At 36.9% G+C, this 10,428-nt stretch overlaps 1 protein-coding gene across 2 annotated transcripts; it reads right to left on the bottom strand.

Annotated features, from left to right (window-relative positions):
* Positions 1 to 1,065: 1,065 nt before the first annotated feature.
* On the bottom strand, positions 1,066 to 8,280 carry LOC105047077 (sorbitol dehydrogenase). 2 transcript variants are annotated; one of them, XM_010925870.4, is made up of 6 exons: positions 8,064 to 8,280; positions 6,172 to 6,239; positions 5,722 to 5,958; positions 4,382 to 4,675; positions 1,695 to 1,882; positions 1,066 to 1,464 (listed from the first exon to the last, which is right to left on the bottom strand). In XM_010925870.4, the coding sequence occupies exons 1-6, from the start codon at positions 8,170 to 8,172 to the stop codon at positions 1,272 to 1,274; spliced, it is 1,089 nt and encodes a 362-aa protein (XP_010924172.1). In that variant the 5' UTR covers positions 8,173 to 8,280; the 3' UTR covers positions 1,066 to 1,271. The 2 variants fall into 2 exon arrangements, with proteins under 2 accessions (XP_010924172.1, XP_010924173.1); XM_010925871.4 differs by having other exon boundaries at positions 4,382 to 4,672; positions 8,064 to 8,279.
* Between the last annotated feature and the right edge of the window lie 2,148 nt (positions 8,281 to 10,428).

Raw genomic sequence — 10,428 nt, 5'->3', positions numbered from 1 at the left:
TAGATTTGAAGCTTTAGTTTGGCGAGGACGCTAAAACTTAAATGGAGGATATATAAAGATTTGTGCAAGCTCGTTTTTTAATCTCACATCAGCTATATATTGAATAGATTTTTAATATTTATGTAGGATAAATAAATCTAAATAATATCCTTTTGTTAGTTTTTTTTTAAATGAAGTCATGAGTTACACAATTATTATTTCACTAGGTAATGGCAATCCAAATTTTTATAACTTTGGCACGGCAGTGGAAATAAGGTGGAGTAATTCATTCCATCTCTAAGATTAAGGGCCAAAATGCACGATCGACACGCATGAATAAATGAATGACACTTCCCATAATTCCATTCTCCCAGGGACCCCATAATTTGGAGAAATCCATGTGTAATCTTGACATGACCTGCAAGCTTAGCTTGGACCAACATAGAGCTGGTATGTTTGGACGGGCATAATTACGATTGGGTCGTAGAGCAGTCCAGCTTGTTAATCTTTGTTTTAAATGCTCAAATTCTAATTTAGAGATTTCATCCAATTGATCTAAAATGACAACATTATTAGTCGGGTAGGGTTTACATAAGTTTCGTCAGAGCCCATTTACGGCCCTTGCTGAGTGCAGTACCGGAAGCATGAGAATTTTTAGAGTAAATGGACGTTATAAAAGTTAAAGTTAATCCCGACGCATGGTAATTAATTAGGATCATAACGTAAAATCTATCAGGCATACTTCTGCACCCATGACCCCATCACATCCCTTCTCGGGACCGCATCTCTGCTAACTGCTTTAGTTCCCCTGTAGATTTTCCTTTTTCTTTTACAATATATTCTACTGCATATGCTCATCCAAATTTGATGTTCTACTCAATTATATATTCGTGAAACTAGGCGTCAATGCTAAACATAAGGAAATTATTCATGGAGTACCATTGAAGCAACAAGGAAGATCGATGGTCGACCACCAGGTTCGAACTTTGGACCTCTTCCAATCAAAGAAAGATGCCAATTAGCTAAACTAAAACCATCGGAACTGCAAAGTTGCTAGAGCATTATTTAGTATGACAAGAAACCAGAGGCAAAGAAATTTGGATTTTTAAATAAAGCAATCAAGAGAGTGGATAATGAAACACAAGAAATGTCATAACAACACCACAAAGGAACTCTTAGTTGTACAGAGGCTGGACTCACTTTTCTCTCCTACGATGGCATGGAACCACTATGCCATGCAACCACATGAGATTTATATCCAGACTCTGCAATCATGGCTCATGTCTTGACAGCTACAGATTAAACATCACCTTGAGTGCATCACGACCACGAGCACTGACCTCAAAAGCTTCCTCCACCTCCTTCTGAGAGAATCCATACCTGTGAGTTATCAAAGGCTTCACATTAATCTTTCCAGTCCTCAGGAACTCAATGCACAATGGCCAGGTGTCCTTGTAGCGGAAGACACCAATTATATCAACTTCTCTGCAACAAAAAATGGTAGAAAAATATAAGCAATCGCTACATCAAGTCAATAACAGAGTATTCATCTTATCAAGTTCAATAGCCTTAAAAAAAAAAAAAGGGAAAAGAAAAGAAAAGAAAACCAAGAGAAAAAGGTTCGATGGCATTGTTCTCTCATCATGATCCAATTTCTCAATTTTTTATTCAACCAAAGACGAGTAGTGGAGGAGTATTGATGGAAATGATAATACCTTGCTGCAGCAGGAGTAAGGGGGACGGTCAACTCATTTTGGCCCATTCCCACAAGGCAAACTTTACCACCAGCACGGGTCGCATTGAGAGCAGTCGACATTGTTTTGCTAAAACCAACACAATCTACGGTGATATCAATATCAGCACCCATAACCTTTTGTATTTGAATAACCTCCTCATCAATATCCTATAAGATAATAAAGAGAGCAACTTATGGACAAGGAATCATGGAAAAAATAAAAAACAATTGGCCCAAATGAAGGTGCTACAACTATTGGATTACAGCTTCATGATTTACATAATTTTAATAAATAATAAATATTTGTTATCAACTTTGACTACTTTGTGGATTGTTAACTTTGTTCTAAATCCTCTATAGGAGTCATGAGTCAATATAATTGTTTGGCCTTTTCCATGTAATGTCAGTTCCACCAAGCCTCTTGCATAAGCCCTTTTTTGACTACACATTTACATATATACTCCTATAAAAATGCAATATATCTCAACTTATTATATCAGAGTTCTTCAAATGACATGCCCATTGCTGAAGATGCATAAAATTGTATCAAGATTTTGAATGATCAAATATCTCCTTGTCCTTTGACCTACATAAACCTTCATGGTAATGCACTAGCAAATTGAATTGCACCTCTCTCAGAGCACCTGCGACGCTACTTTGTGTAGTGTCCCCACTCACAACAATAACCATATATTGGCCACATAAATTAACTGTGTGTAAGAAATCAGGTATATAAAGTATGAACTATGCTAGCATCTGTAAATAAGTAGTTTTATTTGGTCTTGAAATGTAAAACAATAACGGCAATCCTCTCCCGGTGGACAAGTTCGTTCATCGGTATGAAGTCCGAAATCTTCGATCTTAAACCTTACATTAGGGATTTCTTCGGTGAAAAGTCTGTTCATAAATCTTGCTTTCTAATTCCTAGGAAGTGTACTTCAGTGTCAAAGATTCACAGCTTTATGTCTCCCCATCATCCAGCCAAACTAAAAATGAAAGAAAGACATATAGCTAATGAATCTAATTGATGAGTCTTGAGTTGTAATTCATTGTCAAGGACCAAAAACTTAAAAAGCCATGCTCATGAAAATGCCCATTGTTATGGAACTCTTGCCCTATCCAAGAGCTTGATAGTTAGTAACTCGGTGATTATGTTGCATTTGTAAGCACTTTCACTTTTCCTACTTCTTAAAATTCAAACAAAATGTTCCATTTCTATTTTATTTTTAAATTCTATAAAAAACAAAAACATGTTTGGTGTAATAAGCTATTTTATTTTTGTGTAGACAAAAAATATATACATATATCAAAAACTAACCCCTCCATCATTTGGTAGTGGCAATGGGAGTGATGCTAATGATAGCAATGGTGGCAAAGAAGGTAGTAGCGGCACTCCAAATAGATGCGATCATGGTGGTAGTAATAGCATTGGTGGAAGCAACGACCATAATGATGGAGGTGGCAATGGTAGTAGTGATGGACATAGTAGCAATGCATTAAGAAAATTAGAGATGGCAGTAGTGGTGGCAATGGCTATAGCAACGAAAGCTGTGGTGGTGGCTATGACAATGGTGGAAAGGACATCAAGGCCGGGGGGTTTCCGCTCGAAAAACTTTAGTTTCTCTCCTTTAATAGAAAGGGAAATAGTGGATTTATGTTATAAATATCCGAGTCCAATTTTGGGATACACCACCATGACAATTTCTAATTCCTTTTAGTTCTTTTTTTCAGAACAGGTGAAAGTAAGATTATTTACTTCAACATTTTATAGAAATTATGAGAATATTTAGAAAGTTGAAAATAGCACATGATTACCAAAACAAGTTTTTCTTTTTGTCTAGATTTCCATGTTTTGTGTCAAAAAATAGAAAACGTGGAAAAACAGGATGCCAAACATCAACTTAGTTTCATGTTGTGGAACGTCCAAGTAGCATATGATCTTTTGTAGTAAAATTAATCCTCTTTCTCATTATAATTCCTCAACTTCTTCTTCTTCTTAGGTTGAGAAGCAATCTACATCTTGTTTAATCTATAGTGTATCTTTTGTCTAAAGTTGAAATAATCTTCTGTTAGACTTTTATGCAAGTAACTTATATCTAAGAGCTTATTGTACAATAGAATGCACAATGTATTACAAATTAAGAGAAAAAAGACAGAGGAATAAGGAATTGAGATAGCCCCTGATGTATAAGAGATGATCAAAAGAAAAGAAAATATTTAGGGCCTGCTTGGTTAACCTAGCAAGATTTAGACTGAATTTTCTGCTGAATTTATGGACCTGTAAATCCCTTTAAGCATGGTTCATATCAACTAAACATCTTTCCAACCTTAATCCTAGGGAAGGAACAAAAATAAATAAATAAATAAAATAAAAACAAAAGAAAAGGACTCCACGAATCTTTTTTTCTTCCAGTAGACCAATAGACCCACGGCTAAGTTTAGGTCAAGCCTTTAAAAGATGCGAGCCGTGCAGACCAACAGGTCCGATTCCTGCAAGATATTCAAATATCGAAACAGGCCCTAGGTAAGCCATTTATAATTAAAAGCGGCCTATTATATGCTAAAATCTTTTCAAATTGGGTGACAGAAGAAAAAGAAGAATCTATAGCAATATATACCATACTTAACCAAGGAAACGTAGAAGGAAGAGAAGAAAGTTGGCAAAACCTCCATGTTTGAAGAAACTCTAACAATTTCATCCGCTCCAAGAGACTTTGCAACTGATAAACGGTGATCATTAACGTCCGTTATAACTATTTTTGCAGCACCAAATGCACGAGCTGCAAGCATTGTGATCAAGCCTATCGGTCCAGCTCCCATGATTAGCACATTTGTCTCTGGACCAACACCAGCACGACGGCATGCGTGGATCCCAACGCTGAGGGGCTCACACATTGCCCCTTCCTCCAAGCTTACATTGTCCGGAAGCTTGAAACAGAGCTCAGCAGGATGCACCAACTGCTAAGAAATGAGAGAGACATTAGCATCAAGCGAGCAGTCCTTTTAGCATGAACCTGATTGGAGTCCTTTTTTTTTTTTTTGATTGAAGGATTTTGCTGCGGTTCTAAAATAATAAATGTTGAGGAAATGCATGAGTAAATGAGGAGGAAAAAAAAAAAAAAAGAATACTAAAGCTTCAAATTTATAGCGTATAAAAAAATTAAGAGACGCTGAAGCTAGGAGATTGAAAGTTGATACTGCATGCCATTCCCGCTCCACAACCATGCAAGTATTCGACCTATAGATGAATGGTGGAATGTACTAAGATATGGTTCCACTGAAAAGAGCAATTTTTTCCCCCTCTTTTAATATTCTTGCAGGATCCTTTTGGATGAGTAGCACGAGAGTAAAAAAGTTGGCTCTATGGATTTGTCAATGTCAATATGGCTCTTAAGTTAATTGAAGTTAGGACACATTTTGTTCCTGCCAGCTTGTTTGGTTGGGATATCAAATTAGTCTCCAAACCAGCTTGTTTCTACCCTCTGCAACAGCCCTGTTTTTGCTACAGACTCTCCCTGTTTTGTTCCTAACAATTTGCTGTATCTGTTTTTTTATCCCAGTCATTCTAACTTGTAGCTCCTCACTGAAGATCAGTGTCAATAAACGCCTGGTGGCTGCTTTGCCGGCCTCCATTAAGATCAGAAAAAAAAAATATTGGGACATGTTTGGTTGGAGGGAGTTTACTCTTGAATTGAAATAGAACCATTTGGTTGGAGGAGATCTATTCCTATTCCAATTCGAGAGGAAACGGGAGTATTCCAATTCTCCAGAATCAAATTATTACTCTTTCTTGGGATTTAAATTCCATTTCAATTTTGATTTCGATTTCGATTCCAGCCACGAACCAAATATATTGGTGGATATGTCGATTCCAACTCTCATTCCAATCAATTTCTATTGAACAGCAATATCTATAAGGTAATTCTTGCTTTTAAAGTACTGATTATATTACAATATCTAAGAAGCCCAGGAGTTAAAAACTGAAAAATTGTCAAAAAAGCTGAAACCTGATTAGCCAAGGAACCATGAACAGGAGGTGCGGCAAAGGACTTCATCTCCAGACAGAGGTTGTAGCGGCCACCCTTGCAGTACCTGCAGCGCGAGCAACCCATCCCTGTTTCCAATGCTACGCGGTCACCCACAGCCAGGGACTTCACTTCACTGCCCACCTCTTCTATAACCCCAGCACACTCATGCCCAATTACCATAGGCTCTTTGACGACAAAATGGGCACAACGCATCGTCTGTAGTTTCAAGTAACCTTAACGATATAAGTTAAACAAATCCATATCTAAAATTCCATCAGTCAATAGAATCAGTGGGTAAAGGTGACTAACAAACCAAGGATTTGATAGAGTTATTTATTGTAAAAGAAAACATTGGTAAGATGCTTTTGCCTCAACAAGATTCAGAGAGACATGGTAGCACGAGTAAATCCAGGAGATGGGGAGATGAACCTTGAGGAAATGAACATCACTTCTGCAGATACCAACAGCCTTCATCCGCACCCGAACATCTCGAGGGCCTGAAGACAGTCATTTTTTTTTTTTTTTTTGTGTCAAGATAATCGAAAGATGAGAAAGAAAAGACAGAGTAATTTATATCGTGATCGATTAAAATTGGCATGTTTGGATGTAGAAAAGATGTAGAAAACACATGCGCCCTGATCATCACCATCATTATCATCATCATCATATTAATTTAAACTCCACCAGTTTATTCACAAAATTTAAAAAGTAAAAAAAAAACAGTCAAGATTTTTTTTTTTTTTTTTTTGTTGGTGGTAAAAAGAGCAGTGAGCTTGATTCCAAAATGAAATATTGCAAGGTCTGTGAGATAATATGAACATAAAGGTCCATACATGCACGTACATAGGATGGATGATATGCAACAATATAGGATATGTGTGTAGCAACAACGAAAAAGCTATAAGCTAGCTATATATCCTGCTGGAGCCTGTAAAGAATACATATAGCTGATGTAGCTCCAGAGCTTCATTCTCCCAGCGGCGGTACATCATCAATATCCTGATGGCCTGACGAGTAGAACAATTTATCACAGCCCTAGGAGGCATAGTAATGGTGCAGCAGCTATCAATGCAGCCTGAATGCATTGCAAGGCACTCCAGTTGGGCCTAAAACATCCCATACAACTTTGCAGTAAGTGCTCCCAGAATAAGACAATCATCCAGCTTCCCCAGACAAGCAGAGCAGAAAATTATTGCAACATTAAGGGACCATTCTTTGGAAGGTAAAAATTTCATCCAGAACTTTATTTTTTTCTAGACAAATATTTTTAAACAATATTTACATAAAAAATAATTTATTCATATTTTTTATATTAAAAAAGACTTTGAAATGTATTATCCATGTTATTTTATATTACAATTTTCTCATTTAAGTTGCTAAAATTTATCTATATTTTGCATAATATCTTTTGTTATATAAATATTATTATATAATAATATATCATATTATATAATATAATTTATAATAATATATAATATTATATAGATACCACATTATATTATATATAATAAGATAATATAATATGATATTTTAAAAATAATAAACTATAATATAATAATAATATAATATATATAATAATAGTCTATTATATATAATATATTATTATATTATATTTTATATTATTATAATAATATAAAATATAATATGATATGATATTTTATAATTTTATAATATAATATATATATATTGTTATGTTATTATTATAGAATTAGAGGTATTTGGGAAATAAAATTAATAAAATATTTTTTAGACTATGAAAAAATAATTTATCTACCTTCTAGACAGATGGATAACATTTTCGTTCCATTTTATGAGTAAATATATTCAAAAAAAATAACTAATTTATCTTGATAAGTATAAAAATATGAATAAATTGAACAATTAAAAAATTAATCTATTTTTTCATCATATTTATCCATCACAGGATGGATCCTAAACTTTCAAACACAGTTCCCAGTTCGGATACACGGAGAGGCCCTGTTGAACAAAAATAGACAAAGGGACAGGAAAATAAATGGGCAGAAATTGCCAAAATCCAGCAGCCTTGGTTGACCCTACGCTAAAATGTAAAGACATACGTAGAGATGCGCAAAAAGTAGTGCTCATAGCTGGGTTAAAATGGTAAAATCAAGGTGAATTGATTGACAACTAATACATGACATGAAAATAAAAAGAAAGAAGGTCAAACCCATAACGTAGAAGATGGTATGCGTACGGACGAGCGGCCATACGCGTACCCGAAAAACTTAACCATCATCATCATAATGAAGAACAAATGGGAGAAGAAAAAATGAGGAAGAAAGAAAAGAGGTGGTAGATACCAAGAGGTGGGAGCTGGTAAGGCTGGATCTTAAGGGTGTTCACAGACACCAGCCAAGCTGCCATGTTCTGCTCCTTCCCATCTCCATTTCCTTCGCCACCACTCCCCATCTCCCTCTGCCTCTTTCTCCCTATCACTCTTCTGATCTTCTCTTCTCTTTATGAGCTTCTCTTGGCACTGTGGCCACAAGAGTCGCTGTAAGGAGCGGTCCCGGGGGTGGTGTTGGATAGATTTATTCCTCCCTTCTTGGGACCTTATCCCGCTGCCGACGGTTGGGCAGGATAACTTATTCTCGTGGAACGATTTGTTGCTGACCCACACGTTACGAGAACCGCGCGTGTCACAATACCACAAAAATCAGGCAATGAGTGGGTTCTAACGGATGGATTTGTGATAGCGGGTATCCCGGTCTGCCTGTGTTACAAAGTTTACCATCCAGGATTCATGCTCGCACCACGCATGCTAGGTGTAAGGAGTTTATGATAGCTAACAGAGGTTATGATAGGTGGACATTGTAATATTTTCCGTTAATATGTCTATATGTGGCTTGTCATATATATCTATTGCCACTGTGTTGCTGTAGCCTCCCGGTCAGATCGCAACTCAATCTCGTAGCAGAGATAATGTCAGTCTACTGGCGAGGACTCTAGCTGATACCTGTAAACAAGTCTATTTGTCTGGGTGTGTCTGATGGAAATCCTCCGATGATCAAGTTAGTTGAGAACTATGAATGGGATGAGTAACACTCAAGAGCGCTTGAGAGACTTATCTGAAAGGTTTTTTTCTTCCCCATTTGTAGATGGAGGACCAATGGCCATTTTGGAAAAAGTGATAGCTGGCTATTCTATAATCGTATACGTGGGATCAATATGTAGTGCTTAGTTTGTTATTCTACCAATGACATAGTGATCCTACCATTTTCTTGCTCTTTTTATTAGATCTTGGGGATTTTTTGTGCGAAGTGTTCGCTAACGAACTTTGGATGGTATAGTCCGAGCACTAGATCAAGGGCATCCTAACCGCATGGGCCATCTCAGTCCTATGATAGCTGGTTCCACCATAATCTTAGGTCAATTCTATATTAATTGTCTCCCACTCCTAAATCCAAGGTCGGCTTCAACTCGGATGAAGAGAGCTAAAATATTTTCTTGACTGAGGGTCATTAATTATGTTCAGTCATCTTTTTTGATGGTTGCAATTAATTATCAGTTAGATTTTCAAGGCATTATGATTTCGCACGTGGTAGGTGCGCCACTCCAGACCTATAACTTTCTGCCTATATCAATGGGTGACATGTGATGCAATGGCATTATTAGTCCCAAATGGTGGGCTAATCATCTTTGTTGGAAGTATCAATCTGTAGGTTTGAACTTGACCTATATCATTTTGCCACGTGTGGGGGATTGTGGGTGCCTAAACGAAGCCTCGCTTAATTCTAGCACTTGCAGGCCCTATATAGGTTGCCTAACCTTTTTTTATCTCTTACCGTTATTTGAGGAGAAACTCTATTAGTCAAACGAATCCTACCAAGCGGTTAGCATCTTTTAACAGCATTTGTTGCACATCCTTGTAGTTTTTCTACCTTCTCCGATGAGCTTTATAAGAATCTTTCCATCATTCTCTCCAAACCCTAGTTAGATATCCTCAATATTTTCCCCACTTCCAATCTCCTTTTCTTTTCCTTTCTTTTCAAATTGTTTTATCCTTTTATCTCTTGTCAAAAATGCCTGAGACCATCATTTCCATTGGAAGCTATTCTCTCGACTGGTCTTAAGGGGCAAGGGCCCACCATAGGCATCTTCCATCTTCCTCTAATTATTCTAAGGTTAGGTTGATCTCCTTACAGTCTCAAAATAGGTCACATCAATCCTTTCTCTTGATGACTTGGAGGCTATTCACCTTCAGTATTAAATTTCTAACAAGTTCTATCTGGACCCGACCCCTTGGTCCCAATGTCTGGATCTTGGACCCATCTCCTAGTCGGCTAGGTCTCTACAAAAAGATATTGAAGGCCGGATTAAAGCTCCCACTTCATCTCTTTATCATTCAGATCTTCAAGTATTACAGTATTATTCCGACTCTCTTACTTTCCAAATTCTTGAAGGTTCATCACTATTTTTCTGTCATTTTGTTTTCTTTGTGAAGATCATCCTACTATCTTCTTCCATGCTTTCTTTGCTCTAAAGAAGCACTCATGGTATGTGTCTCCTAGGAAGAGCTGCATTTTAATCTTAGCAGTATCTTCTTCAATACATAGATGGAAGAAGCAGTTCTTGTTTATCTCCATCGAGCAACTATGAGGGTTTGATACTTCATAGAGTCGGCCTTGGAAGGCTATGAACCAAGCCCCTAGATTGCCTGATGAT

The sequence above is a fragment of the Elaeis guineensis genome, chromosome 6, assembly GCF_000442705.2.
Source record: "Elaeis guineensis isolate ETL-2024a chromosome 6, EG11, whole genome shotgun sequence".
Lineage (NCBI taxonomy): Eukaryota > Viridiplantae > Streptophyta > Magnoliopsida > Arecales > Arecaceae > Elaeis > Elaeis guineensis.
Note: the sequence above shows the minus strand (reverse complement) of the source record. Positions and strands in the feature narration are given on the sequence as shown.

What these genes read in the sequence shown, in the direction of transcription:
- LOC105047077 (XM_010925870.4), bottom strand. Translation starts at nt 8,172, where the DNA reads ATGGGGAGTGGTGGCGAAGGAAATGGAGATGGGAAGGAGCAGAACATG. An exon ending in TTACCAGCTCCCACCTCTTG is followed by an intron (nt 6,240 to 8,063) that starts GTATCTACCACC and finishes GACTGTCTTCAG; the next exon opens with GCCCTCGAGATGTTCGGGTG. An exon ending in CTTACTCCTGCTGCAGCAAG is followed by an intron (nt 1,465 to 1,694) that starts GTATTATCATTT and finishes TTTTTGTTGCAG; the next exon opens with AGAAGTTGATATAATTGGTG.